The sequence below is a fragment of the Pituophis catenifer genome, unplaced genomic scaffold (assembly GCF_029215685.1).
Source record: "Pituophis catenifer annectens isolate HBS135680 unplaced genomic scaffold, rPitCat1.0.hap2 SCAF_1, whole genome shotgun sequence".
NCBI classification, from domain to species: Eukaryota; Metazoa; Chordata; class Lepidosauria; order Squamata; family Colubridae; genus Pituophis; species Pituophis catenifer.
The window spans coordinates 83,889,806-83,914,276 of record NW_027256881.1 but is presented as its reverse complement, the minus strand read 5'-3'; the positions used below and the strand labels follow the sequence as shown (position 1 = coordinate 83,914,276).

The 24,471-nt window shown below is 39.5% G+C and overlaps 1 protein-coding gene across 1 annotated transcript; it reads left to right on the top strand.

Annotated features, from left to right (window-relative positions):
- The first annotated feature begins 4,010 nt into the window (after nt 1-4,010).
- Nucleotides 4,011-23,892, top strand: RAB32 (RAB32, member RAS oncogene family). Its single transcript, XM_070952033.1, has 3 exons — nt 4,011-4,436; nt 18,855-19,138; nt 22,448-23,892. Exons 1-3 carry the CDS (start codon nt 4,202-4,204, stop codon nt 22,595-22,597), a joined length of 669 nt encoding a protein of 222 aa, XP_070808134.1. The 5' UTR covers nt 4,011-4,201; the 3' UTR covers nt 22,598-23,892.
- Nucleotides 23,893-24,471: the final 579 nt, after the last annotated feature.

Sequence of the window (24,471 nt, the reverse complement as noted above, 5' to 3'; positions counted from 1 at the left end):
TTATGTCTATTCTTTACAGACAGTCTAGAACTTAGTGGAATGGCCATGAAGGTCTTTTCTTTAATCAAATAAGTCAATTTCACTATCTCCCCCAACTCCATTAACTTCACCATCAATTCATCCACCTATGATTCTCATTGAGAGTTAGGTGACAGGTACAGACAGAATATTCCATAAAAAAGAACAACATATTTTACACTATTTGGATGGGTCTATCCAGTGCTTCCCGTGGTATCATGAAAAAAAGCAGGCTGCTCAGCAAATACAACCTCCACAAGGCAAAGGCAGCTGAACAATTGAAAGGAACAGCAATAAGTACCTGACCAAACTTTCCTGACAAAAGGGAAAACCACGAAATCTTTTTCAATTCTGTAATACTATCAAAAGTTGAGCTTAGTTTCAGGGCTTCTGTATTATCTTTTTCTATACCATACTTTATTTTGCAAGTAGTCCTCAACTTACCATTGCAATTGAGCTTGCAGTCATTAAACAGGTTATCATGTCACTGCATTGGATTTTACAATATCCTTTTTGCAGCAGTCAGAAAGCTAATTCACTGGTGTTTGCAGTTTACAGTTAAGTAAACCCATTGTTTGTTATGAATATTTTTTGTCAGAATACGGGTTCCCGGCAAAAACATCGTAAATTGTGTGACTGCAGGACTCTGCAAAAGGCCAGAAATGCAGGCCAACTGCCGAGCACCCAAAATGTAGTCACATGACCTGGGGGAGGTGGGCAACCGTAAGAACTTTGAATTTGGGCGATAAGTACCTTTTGGGGGGTAACTTTAAATGGTTGCTAAGTTTGAAAGGTTGTAAATCAAGGACTACCTGTACTTATAACTTTTTTTTAGGAATAAACAAAGCATTCCATGTACACACTATCTCCATACCCAGAACTGCCATAGAACACAGAATAAGGGTTGGAGGGGACCTTGGAGGTCTTCTAGTCCAACCGTCTGGCCTGTTTGAGCATGAGACCCCAGCGGTGAAATCCGGCCGGATCTATCCAGCTCACGCGAACCGGTAGCACCAGCGGCAGGAGGCTCTGCCCACCCACCAGGATGACATTACGTCTCATTTTTTAGCCTCTGCGCATGCGCAGAAGAGGCAAGCACGAACGTAGCATAGCGTGCGTGTGCTCATGATCCCAAACCAGTAGCGAAGATAAGTGCATTTCACCGCTGATGAGACCCCATACCAGGGGTAGGTTCTACTTACCTTTACTACCAGTTTGTAACAGGTTCACGCACGCACATGAGCAAAGTGAGCATGCGCACCTTGCTTCTGTGCATGCACAGCTTCTGCGCATGCGCAGATCGCTGATGACATCATCCGGGGCAATGGGCGGCCTCCCACCAGTTTTACTACCGGTTCTTGTGAACCAGTCTGAACCGGGGGCAACCCACCACTGCCCCATACCATTCCAGACAAATGGTTGTCCAATCTCCTCTTGAAAGCCAAGTTCAGGCAGCCTATATTCAGACCAACACTTACACATATGATCCAAGCACAGGCTCAGAATACATGCATTCCAGGCACACATTTCCTAGAGACAGAGACAGCAGTACAATGCCATCTGGCATGAGTGCAAGAAGGGAAAGGGGGAATTAGAACACAGGGGAAAAGGAACTGCACCAGATGAGTTATATCATTGCACTTGAATTTAAGCCGGAGGGGAAGGAAGAATTGAGAATATTAAATTTAGTTAATAATTAAATGGATGACACTAAAATGATCGTCTTGGTTACTCCCACAAGCAGAGGGAGTGCCAACTACACTATAGCAGATGGCCTTTCACTTGTTCGGCAAAGAGCATCTTCAGAAAGGCCTCTCCTGTAGATCCTTAATAGCTTCATAACAAGAACCCACCTGGTGCAAAAATGTAAACGAGAGGACTTGTGGAGTGTTTGGAAGCGTGGATTAAATTTGTAGTATTTCCTGGACGAAGAGTACATGCAGAAGCCCTTGTTTATTCCTTTCTCTTACTATTCACAGAAGCACCACCAGCAGCAGCAAAGTGTGTAATTTTGCACAGTGCCCATCAAAGAATAAGGGGGTAAATGGGAAGAAGTGACAATTAAAACTATGACAATGCCTCCAGTGCAGGGGCGTCAAACTCAATTTCATTGAGGGCCGCATCAGGATTCTGTTTGACTTTGGGGGGCCGGGGTGGACGTGGCCAGGCTGAGTGTGGCCAGCTCAACATCACTCGTGTTGGGGGCACCTGTGGTGGCCCGAGTGCTCTGCCAGCAAAAACAGGCTTCTGAGCTCCATTTTCGGCTGCGACAGCCTCCTGCAACCTTCTGCCAGCAAAAATGGAGCTTGGATGGTCCGCCCATGACCGTCGCGAGTTCCATTTTTGCCAGTCCTTTGCATGTTTTTTTCAGTGTGGCTGGAATCCAGCCACCACACCGAAAAAAACATGCAGCGGCTGCAGGCTTCTTGCAGCGAAAATTACCGAGCATCCACTCCACTTCTCTGACACAGTGCCGACCTGTTCTATGTGCCAGCCGTGCAGGTGCACCCCATTGCCTGCTGCCGCTGTGCTGGAGGGACTTGCCCAGCGGACCAAAAAACCCATGTGGCAGCTGCAGGCATCTTGCGATAAGGGAGGTAAGATGCGGGCTGGCGGGGAGCCCAGCAGCGATGACAGCTCAGCCCTGGCTTGCCTTACCTGGGACGCAGCCATGGGACAAGGAAAGAGACAGTCGTGGGGGAGGAAGTGGGGAGATTAAGGGCCAGGAGGGGAAAAGGGAGGAGAAACAGGGTGACATGGGCGACTGAGAGTGGACGGCATGCAGGATTAGGCTAGATCTTTGACAGATTAGACCAGGCCTGGGCAGAAAATGGGTAGATAGGTAGAAATTCAATTTTATTCCTACCGGGTTCTGTGGGCGTGGCTTGGCGGGGGGGGGGCATGTGACTGAGTGAGCATGAGTAACATCAAGTTGGACACCTCCAGTCACATGACCACCGCCCCCACCAAGCCACGTCCACAAAACCAGTAGGGGAAAAAATTGAATACCACCACTGGATTGGACAATCATTTGTCTGAAATGGCATAGGGTTTCCTACCTGAGCAGGGGGTTGGACTAGAAGACCTTAGAGACTTAGAATAACTTTATTGTCAATCTTAAATGGTACATTAATCAGCATAAATGGTACATTAATCAGGAAGAGCCAGAGGTGGCGCAGTGGTTAGAGTGCAACACTGCAGGCTACTTCAGCTGACTGCTAGCTGCAGTTCAACAGTTCAAATCTCACTGGCTCAAGGTTGACTCAGCCTTCCATCCTTCCGAGGTGGAAGCACTATGAAACCGTATATAAGTCTTAAGTGCTATTGCTATAGATTAAAATGGAATTTCGTTGCATACAGTTCTCAAAGGGTCACCATCTCCAATATACACTACATAAGCATGACTAAAATAAATAAATCAATAACAAAACTATGCGCATATATTATACGACACAGAGAAACAACACAGTCTGATTCGGATGTACACATACACGAACATGGCGAGGGACATCCAAGGTCCTTCCCAGCTCTGTTAATTCCCAATTCTGTTAATGCAAAAGGCGAATTTCCTAAGGCGGGCGATTCCATCCTACAGTGTAGCAACCGAGCTACTAGAGACAACCGCTCTTCCTTTCGTTTTCCTCCATCCGCCTCGCCGGAGGGATTTTTGCTCCATCCATACCTTCCGCCTACAGCGAACATCCGAGAGAAGGCGGCTCGCTACGCCTTTCTCCCGCTTGGCTGAGGTATCTCCGCGCAGAAAACGCAGCTCTCCCTCCCCCCCTTTTCCTTTCAAAATAAAAGCCGCCGAGAGAAATGCACTTTTTGCCTAAGTTTCCTCCCCTAGCGAAGAAGCGTCTCTGAAAGGCGGGGAGCGAACAGCCTCTCCGCCCCCTTTCACAAGTTTTATAACTCGCCGGGTTTCCGCGTCCTGTGACTCCAGTCAGGTGGTTCCCGCCTTCTTTTTTTTTTCCCCCTCCGTGTCTGCCGGCCGTCGGGAACGTCTCTTCCCGCCAAGGAAGCGGCGTTGGACAAAGAAAGCTCCCGGAGTCGGGGGCGGGTGGGAAATCCACGCGAGAGGGAGCGCTCCCGTCTTTCCTTTCGTGCTCCCGCCGCTGCTGGGTTTTCGCACGAGCGCGGGTCGTGGAAGGGTTGCAAGCCGGCTTAAGTTGGCGAAGCCGGAATGGCTGGAGCAGAGAGAGGCGGAGGCGTCGTCGGAGTGCCTGAGAACCGGGAACATCTCTTTAAGGTTTTAGTCATCGGGGAGCTGGGTGTCGGCAAAACAAGTATCATCAAGCGCTACGTCCACCAGCTCTTCTCTCAGCACTACCGGGCTACCATCGGGGTGGATTTCGCTCTCAAAGTCCTCAATTGGGACACCAGGACTCTGGTCAGGTTGCAGCTCTGGGACATCGCAGGTGAGAAGAGGGCAGGAGAAATTGGGCTTCTGGAAAATGGACAATCCGGCCAGACTGGATTTCTTCAGCTGGAAGGGGGGAAAGTCCCTTTGCCCCCCTTTTGCATATTCTGAGACCTTGTGAGCAAGTTGCAACTGGTTTCCTTCCATAAGATAAAAGACCACGGGGCATAGTGCCTTGAGTTTCCCTGAAAAGAATTGGGGAGGCTTCGACTTATTATTAGTTCGATTTATATGCCGGAGACTCAGGGCGGCTTACAATGCATTAAGCAACAGCCTTCATACTTTTGTATATACCTGCTTAGTAGGGCTTTCGGCCCCCCCTAAGCGGTGTTCTTTTTTATACAAAGTCAGCTTATTGCACCCACAATCCGGGTCCTCATTTTACCTACCTCGAAAGGATGGAAGGCTGAGTCAACCTTCAGCCTGGTGAGATTTGAACTTGCAGTAATTGCAGGCAGCTGGCAATTTCAGGTCCCTTACTCAATTTCTAAAATCCGTCTCTTGCTCCTTTCTATATAGCTCGAGAGAAAGTATGAGAATAAATTGTGCTAGGTTGAATTGTACTATACTGGAGGTGGGGGAAGCTTGTTAAGGATTCTGGGAGTATGTATGTTTGCTCTAACTTGGAAGAATCTTATTTGTTTTGAATATACTTACTAGTATCTTTGATCCTGTGTAAATTTACATCGTTATGTTCACTGGCATACATAGGAGTTTTCTTTTTTTAGTTTACCTACTTCCTTTTGTTCTATGAAGAAGGTGTAATTCATTCAGGAAAAATGCCAGAGGTTAATAAACCTTCACACAAATTTTAAAGACGGGCAAATATATAAGGTTTTTGTTACATTTCCAGCTTTAAACAACCCTCCTTCCCTCTGGCCAAGTGCTTTCTGAACAGCTGTTTGATAGCAGCATTTCAAAAGATTAAAACTTTTTTTTCATGCTGATGATGGGAAAGCTTCATCTGTTTGATGGTGACAGCTATGGCATGGCTTAGGGAAGCACACATACTTTGGTGTTGCATTTATAATTTTCAAGATAGTCTTGAGAAGAACTGGAAGAGATTTCTTTGTTTTACCGGTGGTCACTTTGAAAATAGTAAATATCTGAAAAGCAGTTGTGAGATTTATAACATTTGCTCTCCTAGTCAGTAAACAGTGAGACTTTTTTTCAGCTTGCTTTTTTTTCATTGCTTAAAGTTCTGGAAGTGGTAAATTGCAGAGAACTTTAGTATGAAGTTTTATATTGCTTTGTTTTGTGTGATCTTATGGATAAGTCAAATTAAATTACTTGTCTCTTAGATATTTGTCAGATTCTGCCTTTAAACCTTTTTACAGAGCTAAATGAAAGACATATTCTAGACTCTAATCTTGCTCCTAAAACTAGGTGTAAGTAGATTGTTTGGGACCTGTTTGGGATCGTTGGGGACAATGAGGGGGTTACAGCTAGATATTATTAGAGTTGATATTTTTTAGAGTAATGCATTTTATAAAAGGCATGTGCTTTTGTGAACTACTGATCATTATATAAGTGGAGTGGCTAAAGCAGCATTTCTCAATCTTGACTATTTTAAGATGTGAGGAATTCAACTCCTAGAATTCCCTAGCCAACATGCAACAAACATTTTGCAGCCTTTACAAATCCTCCTTTCAATTGAGGTTTTAATTTTTGAAGCTTAAAAATCTATTTAGTTAAACTATTAGATAATGTATCCCAATGGTAGGAAATAAACCTTTGAGGAAAAAATGGAAAATAATGCTATATCTTTTTACATCTATGAAATCTTTGTTCAAAGATGTGTTTGCATATTATGAGTATTGTTCTGGAAAACTTGGTATTGTTTGCAGATTGCTTGCAAAATCATTCATCAGATTTTGTAAGCAATAGAGAAATACTTCCCCATGATCCAGCTAGGCCCCTTCTACTCCTATTTCAATTTCAAGGGAATAAGAATGCTAATAGTTGCCACATGAATATATTTAATAGTTTAGTTATTGCTTTAATTTATCTGAATAACAATTGTGTGTATATATATATATGTAATATATAAAAAAGACAGTTGATGTAGCATAGGATTTACAGATGGCATTTTGTTAGCAGTATTGAATGTTATCATGAGCCAAATGTAGTTCTCCACAAATTGCTTTTTTTTTTCTTTTTTCTTTTGTAAAAGGGTGTGACTCCGGTTGCAACATGTGATAGTCATTCTGCACAACTCCTCTGTCTTTGTCAAACCCATATATTGCAATACTTGAGATACAAAGACAAATTTTCAGCTAGTACACCATCAAAACTTTGAGGCACATAGAAGAGTATGGTTAAGTATTGGAGAATAACTTGTTTAAAGCTGATTTCTAAAACATTAAAAATAAACTGTCCAGTGAAAGAAGCTGACTAAACTAGTTCAGACTATAATTCCCATTATAGAAATCAAGTAACATGAGATTGTTCATTTAAATCCTCTTTAATCCATATCAGGCCAATACATTTATTAAAGCAACTCAAAAGAGCATAATAGCGTGTAAGCCTTCTAGGTTCAACAAGAAGATACTAAATAAAACTGAAAAGTACTAGTAAAATTTTTCACTTCATGTGTCTATATGTAATTACAGTCTGCTTTATTTACAGCCTTAAACTATAAATCTTTTGAACTTAAAATTCTGCACAAATGAGAAATCTTTTTACTATCGTTAATAAATTTTAGGACATCACAAAAGCACATGAATTTGCTTTATTTTTCTTTAGATATGGTGTTAAAAATAGGATGAGACACTACAAGGAGAAAATATTTTAGCATGAAGTCTGCAGCCCAAAGTCCATCTTAAAGTCAGTGCCACAGGTAGTCCTTATTTAATGATCATTCAATGACCAAAATTATGAAGGTGCTGAACAAAGGAATTTCCAAACCCATGACCGAAAATATGGCCATTGCAGCACTCCATGGTTATGTGATTGGAATTTGGGCACCTGGCAACCCATTCACAATTATGGCTGAATTGCCAAATGCCATTGGCAATCTTTTCCTGCCAGCTTCCCCAGAAAGTCAATGGGGACGCTATCATGGAAGATTGCAAGCCAATGCCACCTGCTGAGAGGAGTCTCCCCCCTTTAAATGAAAAGGTCTGTCCCCAAATCCAAGCAACATTTTTCAGCCACAGAAGATTTACAACTCCAGAGCAGAGAGGCAGTGTGGTAAGGTAAGGTAAGAGTACAGAGAGCCTTAAGGCAGGGGAGGCCCGTGTGAGTGTTTCCCTGCTTAGGGACTGAAAATCCTGCTTGGGTTTTGGCAAGGAGGATTTACAGCTTCTGAGCGGAGTGGCAGCATAATAAAGTACAGCAAGCAATGTGGAGTGCCTTGCGGTGACGAAGACCCAACACAGGGCAAATGTGGGTATCTCTTTTTTCAGGGGTTGAAAACCCTGCTTGGAATCTGACAGGATTTTCAGCTCCTGAGCCAAGAGACACTCACATACAGTCTGTGCTGGGGCTCCTCCAATCCCTTGAGGCACCCCATGTCCCTTACTTGGGATTCCACTTAATGATCCATCAGATTGCTTTACAAGCACAACTAGGAGTGCTGAGTGTGGTTATTAAGTGAAATGGTCACATCGCATCTTGATTAATGACCACTTTGTTCCTTAAGCAGGGGCTACCTGAAGTATTATTAAAATGAGGTTACACCTAACCTTCAAAGTCAGAATGATTTCCTCTAGGATAGAAAATCACATTAGTTCTTCATTGACATGCTGGGATAATTGTATGGCAAAGAAAAGGACATGTTAGCATCCCCCACCTATTCATGAGTGATGCTTCCTATTTGTAAATGGGAGTAGAGATAATGTGATATATAGCACAACAGTTTTCCTGGAATATATAAGAATGTAAGAAATTAATTAGTCAGTGCCTAGTAGATGCTATGCTACTTTTTGTGGTTTGCTCGCTTCTTACAGAGTAGCCAATCCACAACAGGTTTAGTTGGTTTTATATTGGGTTTTCAGAAATGCCTTTCACACTTTTTTCAAACTTCACCAATGGCATCTTTTCAAAACTTCAACACAACTGAATTATTAGCGTGTTGGGTGCTTCCAGGCAATCTGCCAATAAAGCTTACCAGCAATACTGCTCCTTTAGGAGACCTCTGCCTTCTGTCTAATTACTTCTTGCTGGTGGCCTTTGGCTGGGATGGACTATAAATCCATCCTAACTTTTGGCCATGCTGGCTAAGCAGATTTATGCGGAAGGGGAAGAGACTAGGATTGGGAATTCCTTGTCTGCAAAACAGGCAAATTGAGGAGAGAGCTTGTTCGGTTTGGCTACATTCCTGAAACACATTTTACCTGGTTACTTAATTAACTGATTTTCTGTATTTGCACAGCTCAGCCATAAATTAGCCTAACAGGCTGGATCACACAACATCTTTGCACAAAATAGAAAATAAGTGCCCCTTAATCAAAGTTAACACATATCAACCTAGTACCTGTTGCTCAAATTCATCTGCTAGATTTTATTCAGGTTAAGAGATTGGGCATATACAGTGTATATATATTCTGTCTTGTGGTCTCAAAAAGTGCCCTTCTATAAGCTTTATTGCACTATTCTTGTTAGCCAACTTGAGTACTTATATAAGCAGAAATGAAAGGTTTATAAGCAGGGTGGATAAAAATCAATGATTTTTTTAAAAAAATCAAAAAAATCGGATTTTTTTTTATTTAAATTGGATTTTTTGATTTAAATCAGATTTTTTTGATTTTTATTGAATTTATTTTAATAAAAAACTTTTGGGGTAAAAATCTGTCGTAAGATAGTTTTCTATTTAAGATACATAAATAATTTAGTTTATTCAGCATGAAATGGAGCTTAAGTTATGTAGCACAAGGCTGTATATTCTGCAACACTGGGACTATTGGTGAGTCAACACCGGTCAAAGGAGTAGCAGAGATGACAGTTGCTCTTTAAAAATTATGATTTAAATCGAGTTGATTTAAATCAAGTCTTTTTACTAGTGATTTAAATCATGATTTAAATCATGATTTAAATCGACTCGATTTAAATCAAATCCACCCTGTTTATAAGTACATTACTGTTCAATATAAATCAAATTCCCTTAATTGAAATACTTGTATATTGTTCCAAGGTGGGGAAAGAACACATGTTTTCATTGTAACACATATGAGTGTGTTAGTGTGTGCAGTGTGTGTATAAGCCATAGTGGCCAAGGTTTATACAGTGTTAGGCCAGTTTTATAAACCATAAGTATAAGCCTTGATTTGTAGTTAAAGCTAAGGCAAAGAGAAGGAAACCATATTATGTCTATAGAGGTTGTCAATCATCCAGGTCATGGTTGTTCCAAAGATGCTTTTCCAAAAGGCAACTGGACTTTCTTGGTTTTTTTCTTTGAAAATGTTTTGCTTCTCATCCAAGTTAAATTGAAGAAGCTTCTTTGATGAGAAACAGTGTTTTCAAAAAGCAAACAAACAAACACCAAGAAAGTCTAGCTGCCTTTGTAAAAGCACCTTTGGGAAAACCATATCATGGTTTGTATAATGTACAGATTCTGCCAGTGGCTTTATTTTTAAATGATTGTGGAAAGCACTGCTAAAACAATGCTAATGTAACCAAACCCAGTTTCTTCCATTTTAAAGCTTGTAGAGAAAAATGGTACACACATGGGTGTACCATTTAAATATAAAGAGGAAAGTCATATGGGTGGGGGGGGTTAAAATAAACCCTAGATAGAAGTTAAAAGTGTATGCAGTAGGGAGATCATGATCTTTATAGAGGAACATTAGCCATCCCCAACCTAGTGTTTTCTAAATCTGTTAGATTTCTAGTTCTCCTAATCCCTGGCCAGTAAATTCAGTCACTTCTAACTGGCGATTATAAGTTTGAAAGATACTGTTTGGAGAAGATTGAGTTCACACTGCAGTTCAAAGAGTACAACTACCCCATACAAATGGAAAAGTACTGAAATTAAGGAGACATACTAATTCTTATGCAAATAGGGTCTTTTTTTCTTTTCCCCTGTTAACAAAGGCCTAGATTTTTAATCTAATTTGTACTATTTTTAATAGACATTACCAGTCTCTAACCTCCCAAATTTATAGTGGGTTGTAAATTAATACATCTTTGTTTACTGAAAAAATTACTTGGGAACGAGATTGATAATGGTGTTGAACCACATCTTTTAATCAATTTCTTGCTATAACACTTCAGCCTCCCCCCCCCTTGCTTCATCCAGTAAAATTCAGTGAATGCCTTTCTAAAGTGGGATCATGGTTCAGATCATGTTGGGCTCTATGCTTTGATACAACTTGAGAGTCAGCTGTTGAGAGAAGCTATTTCTGGGGACGTGCCAATACCCAAGTATGTCTAAAGTAGCTTTTTTGATCTTGGTCCAAATAATTTGCCTGCTTAACTTACATTAGTGGATTCTGCAAAAGCAGATTGTATTTGAGCTGCTCTCCCAATGGGGGCTGAGTACTACAGACGACCTCAGGAATACATGGCTAAGAAGTGCTTGATGCATGAAGGAATTCCTGTGGCTTGTTGCTTTAGTTTTATGTTGTGGAAGGACATAGTAAAATACGGAAGTGACTGCTCATTCCATTATCACATGAGGAAACCCTTGTGAATGGAAATCCTCTAGCCTTAATTTTAGCACATTTTCAGATTGCTTCTAAGGAAGCAAGTTTTTTTTTTTAAATAAAAACCTTTTTCTTTGTCAATGTACTAGAAATTTGAGTCCTTTAAAATAAAGAACAAATGTTCAATGTATGAGTAGAGAGGATTTTTCAGAAGTGAATTATACATCTGGGAAAATAAACTATAGACACTATAAATAAACAATAAAAGCCTATATTAAATCTTCATCCTGTGTGGAAAGGCTTTTTTCTGCATGCAGTGTATGTGATTTAACTAGGTTTGAAGATGATTTAACAGAGAAGATAGGGAGAGTTGTGTGGTTTTATAACAGCCTTGTTCATCTTGGCTTCTTCCAAAGTTCATCTTAACTCGTGATTGTAGGAATTTTAATGCAGTACATCTGGCAACAAATTCTGTTCTACAAAAATCCTGCCTTTTTCACCATCATACAGTTAGCTTTTGCAAATGCATCAGTGTCAGTTACTGGCTGCTGAGTAGAATTTTTCTGCTGCTTCAGCTTCAGATAATTTATACATTTGGTGGTTACTGAAAAATTGAAGCCATAGAAATGAGTTCTTGATGTGCAGTGTTTTTATCTGTTCATCTGTCATTATTTTCTCAGTTGTACAACAAAGCATGTTTCTTGTTTTCAGATCTGCGAAGAAATTTGGTGATCATATTATACACAATAAGGAAAAAGAAGCAAAATCAATAGTGCAATCAAAAAAATACAAAATAAAATAGCTTAATGTAAATTCTGAGTATTCTGTACAATGGAACTCAGATGCTTGGGCAAATAGAAAGATCACTTGGATCACAAAATAAGATTTTATCACACAAATATTCAGCAATAATAGCAAATGTAGGCTTGAGTAGATGCCAGTTGGTGGTGTGGTTAAGGCACCAGGCTACAAACTGGGACCCTGTGAGTTCTAGTCCCTCCTTAGGCACAAAGCCTTTGGACCAGTCACTCACTCTTTCAACCCTAGGAAGGAGTCAATGGGAAACCACTTCTGAAATTTTCCCAAGAAAACTGCAACAAAAGAGACATAGATGTCCAGGCATTCCATCAGAGTTAACACTGACTGGAAGAAACACAGACACAGGCTTGGAGACACTTAGGTGCAATTCCCCCATTTGGTTATAATGGCTGTCTGGTCATTTTACGCTACTGCTGTTAGAGGAATGAATATAAAATGGAATGAAATTTATTGTATACATTACCATTAATTTTTTTGGAAGAAAATACGCACAATATCAATCAAAGGCTACTACTTTCCTTAATTGCTGTTCTTTTTTCTTTAGAAAATAATTTAGTTCTTGGAAAGAAATTAAACAGCAGAAGCCAATATCTGAGAAGCTGCAATCCCAAAATGTAAATATAATGCTTTTGAATTACACTGGTGATACATAGATTTATACTGAAGACTAGGACATGTCATATAGAATTACTTTGTGGTTTTGATTCAGTTCTGAACATTTTTTTAATGCAAATGTTGTGAGTATGCAATTGCAAATTTGCATTATTTATTAAAACATTTTAAGCATTATGCAGCTGCTGCAAGTATAAACAGAATTCCAGAGAATCCTGGGATAATTTACAAGTAAAAGGTAAAGGTAAAGGTTCCCCTTGCACATATGTGCTAGTCATTCCCGACTCTAGGGGGCGGTGCTCATTTCCGTTTCAAAGCCAAAGACTGTCCAAAGACGTCTCCGTGGTCATGTGGTCATTTACTTGTAACTATGTTTACTTAAAACATATAGTTAAGTAAACTATGTTTACAAGTAAACATAGTTAAATCTAAGAATTATAATAATGCCACTGTATTATCTAAAAATTGTGAAAAATTCACTTATTCTGATAACTCAATGCCTTGAAATTTTACAACATGTTGCAACTGATATAAAGACATAAGTTTTTTCCCTCATAATTGTGCAATTTCCTGATGGATTGAATGCGGAAGCAGATGTGTAAGCTGCTTTGGCAAACAATTAAGTGACAGCTCTGATGCAGAAAATTATTTCCCCCCTTCTTCTTTCCTGTAACATGCAGGCATTCTAATAGCTTTTGGAATGGAGTAAAAAACTGTTCAATCTCTTTAAAGGAACTAGGAGGAAGCGCACACCAGAGGTTACAACTGCCTCTGCTATAAATTGGGTCATTCCTCTAACTGTTGTAGCTGGTCTTTCCCTGTTGCTTAAGAACTTCAATGTCATTTTACATTTCATAAAAGAAAAAGAGCTGTAGCAGATCCGTCACTTTGAGGCTTACGTTTTTAAACCTATCGTACCAGATATTTTATGGAAATCCTACTTTATAACGAACTAGAATAACAAGAATACTTCTTCACTATGGGTTCTAAAATCTCCCACATTATTGTATACAGATGTTAACTTCAGTTTGCAGTCTTTACCAAGGTAAATTTTGAAAGAGAATAGAATAGAATTCTTTATTGGCGAAGTGTGATAGGACACACAAGGAATTTGTCTTTGGTGTATATGCTCTCAGTGTATATAAGGAGAATAAAATACATTCATCGAGAATAAAAAGATACAACACTTAGTGATAGTCAAGATTACTAATAAGCTATCAAATCATACTAGGAAACAAATAAAAACAATATAAATTTAAAGATACAAGAAACATGGTTATAGCAATAAGTGGGAAGAGATAGATACTAATAAGGAAGAGAAGAAGAATAGTAGTACAGTCTTAGTAAATTATTTGACAGTGTTGTGGGAATTAATTTTTAAGCAGAGTAATGGCATTCGGGAAAAAACTGTCCTTGTGTCTAGTTGTTCTGGTGGGCAGCTGGAGAAAAGGAATATCATGGGAAGAAATGACACTAGAATCACCTAGACTTTATAAGTGTAGAGTTGTAACTTTGTTTTTAGGAATTAGCTATGAGAGTTCTGCAAATCATTTGAAAAAAAATGTGCTTTTGAACAGACAGGAACATGTACAAAGCATTCCTTTGGAACTGTTAAAGCTGCCGTGCTCTTTTCCAGGCTCACAAAACTACTATTTTCAGACATCGTTCAGCTGGAGCAGGTGATAAAGCAATATTACTATTTCATTAATTAGGTTCAACAAAACAAAATAGGTTACTCTCTCTTACAAAATGAAAGAAAATGTTCAGTATTTCAGGAGCATGCTTGTGTGTTTTTAAAGATCATGTAGACTACTGCTATTGTTGCTACAAGCATAAATACTGTGTGTGTAAATAGGAGAAGTGAAGCCACATAAAATTTGATATTGACACCAGTGCATAGATGTACAAGAGGCAAAATTAACACTGTTCACATATCAGTGTTAATATATGCATGGAGCAAAGAAACTGTTTGAAGGTTGAGCGCATATGCTTCAGGACCTTACAGCCATCTGTGTACATGTGTAGAAGATACTACTACAGGGATAGCTGGTGAAACTAGCTATTAAATAATTTACACTGCCCTTGGGGCCTCATGCCAAAAACCTAGAATTGGTTGTATTTTCAGGAAAGGAAAATGAATAAGTATGATTGTGAGGATCATTAAATAGATTCATACAGCATATGTACTATAGTTTATAAACTTTAATTAAGCCATCCAGTTTTATGTACCGAGTGATCCCTGCAGCGCCACTAAGCTTGGCAGTGGTTGCCACGGGCTTTTTAACATTTTTCTTTTTAAATTCTTATGTCATCTGGTGGCAACTTAATTATTAAATGGAGGATTCAGCTGTGGGTTCTCTTAGGTTTGTTTCTGTAGTTACTGTTTTTCAACGGGACAAAAAACATGTTCAAGTCTTTATTCAGGAAGGAATAAGTTGGCAGTAACTACTTATATCTGTACTTTACCTTGACTGAATTAGGGTTAAGAGATAGTTGCACAGAGACTTTTTACAAGTCGAGATTTGCCTTTTGCCTAAACAATCTCTTAATTATAGTCCATATTTGCTTTCTCAGCCTTGCATAGGTTTCTACTGTGGTTGTTTAGGCATTGAAACCTTGAGAATTCACTAAGTTCGCTTCACAGTTGCTGAACCTATGTATTATAATATTGCAACTCACGGTAAAACAGACAAATGGGGAGAAGGTTGGGTTGTCTGTTAAAATCAAATGTCCATTAAATGACAAATGGCTTTTTTCAGCTTCTCAAAACACTCTTGTATGAGGAAAATATGCTTTATTGATTATAATAATTGTAATAATCCCCCCAAACTGTAGATTGTTAGTGTGGACTCAGAATATATTAAATCTAAGTCAGAGGTACTGCTGAGTTTTTTCCCTCCCAATTCAATGGGTTTTAAAGAAAAAAGAGGATAATATAGAATAGTGAACATCTGATTTGAGGGAAACAGTGTCCAAACCTATTCATCAAACAATGGATTTTAACTGTTGTTTGGAGAAAATTCCATTGATTTCTGAAATGTGGACAAAATTCCAAAAGATTTTTTTTTATTGACTTTATGGCTCAATCTTTGTTGTGATTCATCTGTATTATTATGTAATCATACAGTGGTGTTTGTGACCAGAGCAGAGATGATATATTCTGTTTCAGCAGAAGCAGAAAACTGAGTACATTACAGGATATCTGTTGTTATAAAGTTGATCTTACAAACCCAGATGCCTGACATACATCCCATATACTTGTGACCCATAGGTATTCAAATCCTATCACTGTTTTTTCTGTTGTAAGAAATATAACACATTCTCAGTGTATCTTACAATTTGTTTACTTGAGCATGAACTATTACTATTGTAAATGAAGGCCCAGAGTAAAATTAATCCAATTATTTTGGATTCCAGAAAGAAATTCTTAGATTTCATTAATGAATATATGAAGAACATTTTATTTCCTTCTCATTTTTCTGGAAACATGAAGGGCTTAAATGGTTTCCTTTTATTGATACTCATGATACTGAACACTTAAAATATCTGGTTTAGCACCTCAACACATATATTTATTTCTCTGGTAATTTACTGAATTCAACCGTCGTAGTAAATATCTGGGTGTTAACGCAAGCAATCCAACTCTTTTTTATGAAGTATTACATGAAGATCATGACTATATAATTAAAATTATACGCAACTATAATTTTCTGTCATGAATGATTATATTTGTTTGGATTTATTCTCAACTGATTTTTCCATAAACAGTTACATTGTTGTTAAATTGACAGCAGATTTAAGTGGAACTAATTTTAGACCTGGCAAGGGATTTTTTAAATTCCACTTGGTTCTCAAATGTCAGGCATGAAAAACCAGATTCACATGTGAAAGTTTTACTTAATTGTTTATTACTATAGTCTATGCACAGGAATCTGCTCAGACTAATGTTTAGTACCTGGACAGAACTAGATAAGCATTAATGGCATTCAAAGGGGGATGATCTCTGGAGGGCTCGGGACAGGGGTTGTTCCTCTGTTCTGGTCCTATTAGATCTCTCAGCGGTTTTTGATACCATCCACCATGGTATCATGCTGCACCGGCTGGAGGGATTGGGGGTGGGAGGCACCGTGTTGCGGTGGTTCTCCTCCTATCTCTCTGACCGGTAGCAGTCTGTGTTGGCAGGGGGGCAGAGGTCGACCTCGAAGCGCCTTGTTTGTGGGGTGCCACAAGGGTCGGTCCTCTCACCACTCCTGTTCAACATTTATGTGAAGCCGCTGGGTGAGATCATCCGTGGATTTGGGGTGCGATGCCATCTGTACGCTGATGACACTCAGCTGTACATCTCCACCCCAAACCACCCCAAAGATGCCCTTGAAGTGATGTCCCAGTGTCTGGAGGCCGTGCGGGTCTGTTCGACTCAACCCTTCCAAGACCGAGTGGCTGTGGATGCCGGCATCCCGATATAGCCAGCTGGTGCCATCACTGGCTATTGGGGGCGAGTCATTGACCCCCACAGAGGGGGCTCGCAACTTGGGCATCCTCCTGGACACACGGCTGTCTTTAGAAGAGCACATGACAGCCGTGGCCAGGGGGGCTTTTTATCAGGTTCCCCTGATACGCCAGTTGCGCCCCTTTCTGAGTCAGGATTCCTTATGCACAGTCACTCATGCTCTCATCACTTCTCGCCTAGACTACGCCAACACTCTCTACATGGGGCTCCCCTTGAGGAGCACCCGGAGGCTCCAACTGGTCCAGAATGCGGCCACGCGGGTGATTACGGGAGCGACATGGCGCTCCCATATAACACCTCTCCTGCGCGAGCTGCACTGGCTCCCGGTGGTCTTCCGGGTGCGCTTCAAGGTGTTGGTTCTCACCTTTAAAGCGCTCCATGGCTTAGGGCCAGAGTATTTACGAGATCGCCTTCTGCTACCGATAACCTCCCACCGGCCAATACACTCTCACAGAGAGGGCCTTCTTAGGGTGCCGTCGGTCAAGCAATGTCGACTGGCTGCCCCCAGGGGGAGAGCCTTCTCTGTGGGAGTACCCGCCCTCTGGAATGAGCTACCTCCCGGAATACAGCTGATTCCGGATCTCCGCACTTTCCGTAAGGCCCAGAAGACGTTTTTATTTCAGCAAGCCGGCCTGGCCAGAATAGGTTTTATGGGTTAGTTTTTTATTGTATAGTTAGGGGTTTTAAATTGGGGTGGCCGTTTAATTTAATTTATTTTTAATTATCTTAACTTTTATATTGTATGTGATTTTAATTCTCGGCTGTTCACCGCCCTGAGTCCCTTCGGGGAGAAGGGCGGGATATAAATTTAATAAATAAATAAATAAATAAACAAACAAACTTCGTTCTTTTGTGGCTATGTAACAATTCTAAACTGATGCCTTGTTTAACTTTTCCCCCTGGCTCTGCCACGTCTCCTACAAAAATAGGTTTAATTTCATCCATAGATCTCTAAGACTGGTGGGTCCTAAATATATCAATGTTTTTTCTGTGTATATCTCTACCTTTGCATAATTGTGTACGTCACATGTCTAGGACAATGTACATATTCAAATTTAGACAGAACAAATTATATTCTATTCTTTTCTCAGTCCTTAAATGTGAATAAAATTTCATTTATATTTTGAACTGATAAACATTAAATATTTTACCTACTATTCACTCTTAATTTATAGTACTTACATTTAATCTTTGTTTTGCCATGCTTTGCCATAGTTATTTAGGAAAACTCCGATTTAGTGCCTTCCACTTCTCCAAGTATTTTGATTATTACAATTTCCAATATTCTGCTCAATTTCAAATATTCTCCCTCAGCCTCTTTAAGGAAGCAATATTTAATACTACCTGTGTTTCCCCGAAAATAAGACCCTGTGTTATTTTTTTTTTGCCACCAAAAAAGGCATCAGGTCTTATTTTCAGGGGGATGTCGTCCACTGACTCACCTCACTTGCGCATGTCGCCTCCGACCTCCTTTTTGCTGTCAGAGGCCTTCAGGAACGTCTTCGACCAGCAAGGCCAGCAAGGCTTTCCTGAAGGCCTCTGCAGCTGAAAACAGAGCTCCGGATTGATCCAGAGTTCTGTTATTGGCTACAGAAGCGTTCAGGAAAGCCTTGCCAGCTCAGAAGAAATGGGCCAAGCTATGCGAGGCCTGGCTGCAACTATCCGAAGGTAAGCAGTAGGGCAGCTCCGCCCCACTCACCCCTGTCCCCACCCTAGCTTAATTTTTATCTGTGCACCCTGGAGTGGGCGGGATCTTAATTAGGGCTTATTTTGGGAGTAGGGCTTATATTGGGCGCATGTGTAAAAATCAAACTAGGACTTACTTTCTGAGTAGGTCGTATTTTCGGGGAAACGCAGTATATTCTATAATACTTGCCCATTTATCTTTTAGGTCAAGAACGCTTTGGAAATATGACCAGAGTATACTATAAGGAAGCTGTGGGAGCTTTTGTAGTTTTCGATGTCACCAGAGGATCAACATTTGAGGCAGTTTCCAAGTGGAAACATGACTTGGACAGTAAAGTAGTGCTCCCCAATGGCAGCCCAATCCCAACCATTCTACTTGCCAATAAATGTGACCAGAAGAAAGACAGTAGCCAAAATCCTTCTCCTTCTCAGATGAATCAGTTCTGCAAAGAGGGGGGCTTTGCTGGATGGTTTGAAACTTCTGCTAAGGTAAGGCTATTCCTAAAAGAAGGACCTCTCTCTTTGTTCAGAACTGGCCTGCTGACCTAACCCAGTCTTGTAGTTTGGTTCTGCTAATTCAGAATTCCACAACTTGTTGCTTTCTGGATTTCTAGATACTATTGGTTACAATGATCTCAAAGAATCAAGAAGAACTTTAATGAAGAAATTAAAATGGTTTGGGCAAACGGATCAGTCGGCAGAGATTTGTAACTGGATATTGCCAGCAATATTTTCCTCCATTTTCCAGCAAAAGGAGAGCTAAAAAAAGAGCTAAAAACTTACACAGCTACATTCCTCCCCTGTTCTTTTGAAAACCTACATTTTCTGATAATGTAATAGCCCCAATGTTTGCAGTTATGTTGACCTGCACATGTATTATAATTCTTTTTCAGTCTTCATCCAGTGTAATTCATGTAATTCATGTAAACTTAAAAATGATAATGAGCTTGTAGAATTCTATATTTTCCATCTTCTATCTTTTATAACTTGATAGCTAACCATGAAATAGGAATAAATTCTCTATAAGGTCTATAACAACAATGAAAATAAATAATTAAGGGCTTGATAATCATTATATAATCCTTTTTTCTTTTCTTCAAATTTGTCAGAGTAGTTAGATCAAAGTGGTTTAAAAATGTTGCCAACATCAAATGATTTGTTATTGCCTATATTTATTTAATGATGTTTGGCATGCATGCAAAGAAAAATTTTGCCAGCTGCTGAACACAGCAGGATAATCCCTTCGAGTCATATTTTAACTTTGCATTCATTCATTTAGTTCTTTTATGGTGCACATAAATGATCTGGGTCCTTAATTTTTGGATTTTTAATGCTCATGGGAAGAAAGTAGAACAAAAGAAAACTCAAACTCAGGCTGGTCTTTTAATAAAAGAACACAACAACCTGGGACAGTGATTGCTGGCAGAAAGCTCAGATGCATATGGTCTAAAACAGCGGTCACCAACCAGTCGTTCATGGACCACTTGTGGTCCACAAGAAAATTTTGGTGGTCCGAAGAAAAATTATTTGCATTTTTTATATTGCACTAAATCAGAGACCCTCGAACTATGCCCCCTGGGACAGATACGTGCAATGAACATTTGTGTTGCTACAGAGAATCTCCCCCTTTGGGGTCTTTTTGTGTGGGTTGAAGGGGGGCAGAAATTCCAACTTGGGGTCTACTTCAGCCTCCTGGTGTGGGGCTTTGGGCGAAGGCTGGAAGGAAGTGCTGTTGGTGGCGAAGAGCCAGAGGGCCTTATTCCAGTGAGACTGCATCATGGCCTGGAACTGGCTGACCATCTCAGCCTGCTGAACTCCAGGGGCCGGTACCTGGCCATGCACTCCCGCAGGTCTTCCCTCTGCTTGGAAAGCCTATGCTTGTAGTCCTCAGTGAGGTGCTTCTGCTGAGCCTCCTTCTTGGCCAGATCCAATTTGAACTGAGCCAGCTTTAGCTGGCTGCTAAACTGGCTGCTTAGCTCCAACAACTGCTTCCTGTTGGGGCTGTAAGGAGCCTGGGAAGGTGAGGAGTGGCTGGGAGGGGAGGGGCAAGTAGAGGCTGGCAAGGCACCCCTCCATGTGAGTGACATCGAGTTGGCCATACCCACCCAATCAAATGACCACCTAGCCTGCCCATCCAGCCAGTCATTAGGCAGATCATATTAGTGGTCCGCAGGGTTTCGTGGGTCTGAAAGGTTGGTGACCCCTGGTCTAAAAAAGAAAGCAGCAGCCACCATTCCTTGCTCTGAACAAGCATTTAAATACCTACTTGTGAATCTGTTACTTATGATAAAACAAGTAAAAAGTATAAATTCAGAAATGGAAAATTTGATATTTGATTAAAATCTAGATATTCTTTCTGGGGTCTGTTCTTGAGAAAAGGTTGTAAAGTTCAGTGGCTAAATACTTCCTCAGTACAGTGAAGAGTTTTCTTTTGGGCTATGTTCTCACAACTTGGCAAGCAATAACATAATTTATTTCTTTGTGATTTAGTGGGCTGTATGAACATAACAGTTTTATTAACTGTACATTATTGGTTAATATATTGTATGAATCAAAACCATCATGGTTGATTGATTTAATGTATATTATGACTCTGTTTGTTGGCTGAATACGACCTTAAACCAGGGGTGAAATGCTCCCGGTTCGGACCGGATCACCCGATCTGGTAGTGATGGCGGCGGGTGGTTCGGAGAACTGGTAACAAAAATCCCTGCACCCTTCCCCCCATGCCCAGCTGAGCTGTGTGATCATCAGAGGCTGTTTTTTTTTTACTTTTAAAAGCATTTTTTCTACAATCTCTTCGACCGAAAAAATGCTTTTAAAAGTAAAAAAAAGCCTCTGATGATCACGCAGCTCAGCTGGGATCGTCAGAGGCTTTTAAAAGCATTTTTTCTACAACCTCTTCGGCCAAAGAAGTTGTAGAAAAAATGCTTTTAAAAGTTAAAAAAAAAAGTTGGCCACACCCACCCAGTCACATTACCCCCCACCGTGCCACACCCACAGAACCGGTAGTAACAAACTGCCTTAAACTCTAGTCTTCCAAGTGAAGAGAACTTGCATAATTTGGTCTGGAATGACTATATTTTTACTTCATCTATCCCAGCCGTGTCAAACCTTAGCAACTAAGATTTGTGGATTTCAACTCCCATGCTGGCACAAGTCTTAAAGTTGCCAAAGTTGGACACCCCTGATTTAGCCACAGCTTGCTACCTAATTAGGAGAAAATGTGCTTGAGGCATCACGTTTTCTTATTGAAAAGGATACATTCAGATTTGGACTCAGTAACACATTGTACATTCAGATCCAAATAGGCAATTTTATTCTGCCCCAATTTCTTTCATATACCAGTAGTTATATAAGCCAGGATGACTGTCTTCGCCTTTTACCATAGTGAATCAAGAAAGAAGTAGCCCAGCAGCTGTCAATTCTTTCTCTCAGTTCAAATAAACCACTTTATGGATCCCAATGTCATGTTTGAACATATACAATGTTTAGTGCCTGTTTGGCAGGGCTGATGCAATGAAGAAAATCTAAGAAAAGATGCTACACCAATACATAGTGTATGTTGAAAACATAAATTCAGTTTTCTCCAACTGTAAATTTGTTGCATTCCTACAAAGGTCGTCTACAATGTAAAATAAGACAAGTTCTAAGGACAGCAACATGTTTTATTAACAAATTATTTCCAACATTCTCTCTAAAAGCAGAGATCTAGATACCGTATTTATACTGAAGCATTATGTACCCTCTTGATCCTTGTATGCAGGAAAGCATTAACTTGTCTCCTGGTCTCCTTAGGATAACATCAACATTGATGAAGCTGCTCGGTTCTTGGTGGAAAACATCCTTGCCAACCTGAAAGCCTTCCCAAATGAAGAGAATGACGTTGATAAATTAAAACTGGACCTGGATCCCCTAAAAGCAGAAAGTAAATCCCAGTGCTGCTAGATATATGTCTTGCATCAATACATCATGAGAGCAGGATGTTTGTCTTTCTCATGTTGGACAGCTGCTGTGGTGCTTAATCACAACTATCTTGTGGGGTATTAAGTTCTTCACATTCCATGGTGTTTACATTTTTAAAAAATCAAATAAGACTTAAGAGTTACACGTATGCTATTTTCTTACTGGTAAGCTATTTAGTATAGTCACAAGCTGGCATCCCTCTTAAAAACAGGTAGGATCTGGGTGAAAGATTTGGCTTCAATTCCTGGTTAAAATGGTGTGATTGCAGAACTAGAGTAGAAAAGGCAGTTCAGTTGGAATTACTCATTTTATTAAGGACTATAAATTTCCTTTTTTTTTTTTAAATATAGGTCAGATTTCTTTATCTCCTTGCTCTAATGTTGCTTGTCTTCTGTTTAACACTAGGACTCTGAAACAAAAAGACTTCCAAGCCATAAAGTGCTTGGGAGCCATAAATAATTCTGAGGCAGGACTGAGCAGAGATTCCTCATTTATAATGTGCCTTAAAGTATGTAAGAATCTAATGCTTGGAATATAAGTGTAGTTGGCTAGTGTGAAAGAACTAAGAATATATTTGTGCAATCTGACAAATAAATGAATAACAATTCATTCTGAGTGTTTGGGAAGAGGCATTCTCTGGTATATTTTCACATGTTAACTAAAATTATGTACAATGAAATTTGAAAAATGAGTGATCCCTTACTGTACAAGGACAGTTCTTTTCAAAAAGATATCATGATGTCTGGGCTGAAAATGAATAATGTTTAAGCTTTATTTTTATGAAAACATTTGTTAACAAAAAACTATCTTTTAATTTAGAGATGATTTAACCTACATATAGTCTTTTTTAAAAGCAGGCTATTTTTTTTATAGATATAATATTTCGCCAATTAACTATTTAACACAGGGAATTAAGAATTGATAATGGGGCATACTTTCATGCACAAGAATAATTTGCAAATGTACAATACAATATACACTTGTGTCTTAAGAAACTCATTGTTATTCGTGATGATGTTTGTGAATGTTTGGAGAAAAGACTACAAAGAAATACTTTCACCAATTGCAGTTAATATTTACAACTGTGGGTTCTACTCTGTTTTCTGTATATTACAGTGGTCAAATGTAACCTGTTACCTGCTGCAAACTGTAAAGTACTTTGGACTACAGTAACACTCTTCAGATTTAGACTGGGTCATATATGTATTTTTGTGTATCTGATGCTGTATTTAATATTAATGCAAGCTATATAATAAAAGTACTTAAGATTTTTATAAGATAGTGTCAGGTACATTGCCACTTGTACAAACAGAAGAATGCAAAGGACATGTCTCAGGTTGAAAATCTTATATTCTAGGCCTATGCTAGCTTTGTGGAAATGTATATGAAGTCAGCTATGTTTTAAATCTTGGTTTGTCAAAATATTCTTTGTTCCTATAGTTTTCTACTTAAATGCTGAATGTTCTTGAATATATTAGATTCAAATTCTAAAACGAGCAAATCAGTTTAAACAAAAAGTCAATGTGCTCTATAAAGTATAATAGACACCGTAAAATTACAAAAAGTTCCAAAAGCCTTTTGTACAACTGATTTGGAAAATACATGTTCATTCATCTCAATCTTTGTTCTTGAAACCCAAATATAGTAACTTTATACAGAATGATTTTCAGCAGGCTTTCAAGATGTTACTTTAAGTATAACCCTCAGGACAGAAAACACCTGCACTTGCATAGATTCAAATAATGCTGAATATGAGATTTATAGTGTTTAGATAAGATAAGTTAAGATAATAGTTTTGTGTCCTTCACTTAGATCATCTTCAGTGAAAAAATATACCTTCTTTTTGTAATATGAAA

What these genes read in the sequence shown, in the direction of transcription:
- RAB32 (XM_070952033.1), top strand. Translation starts at nt 4,202, where the DNA reads ATGGCTGGAGCAGAGAGAGGCGGAGGCGTCGTCGGAGTGCCTGAGAAC. An exon ending in GCAGCTCTGGGACATCGCAG is followed by an intron (nt 4,437 to 18,854) that starts GTGAGAAGAGGG and finishes TTTATCTTTTAG; the next exon opens with GTCAAGAACGCTTTGGAAAT. An exon ending in GGTTTGAAACTTCTGCTAAG is followed by an intron (nt 19,139 to 22,447) that starts GTAAGGCTATTC and finishes TGGTCTCCTTAG; the next exon opens with GATAACATCAACATTGATGA.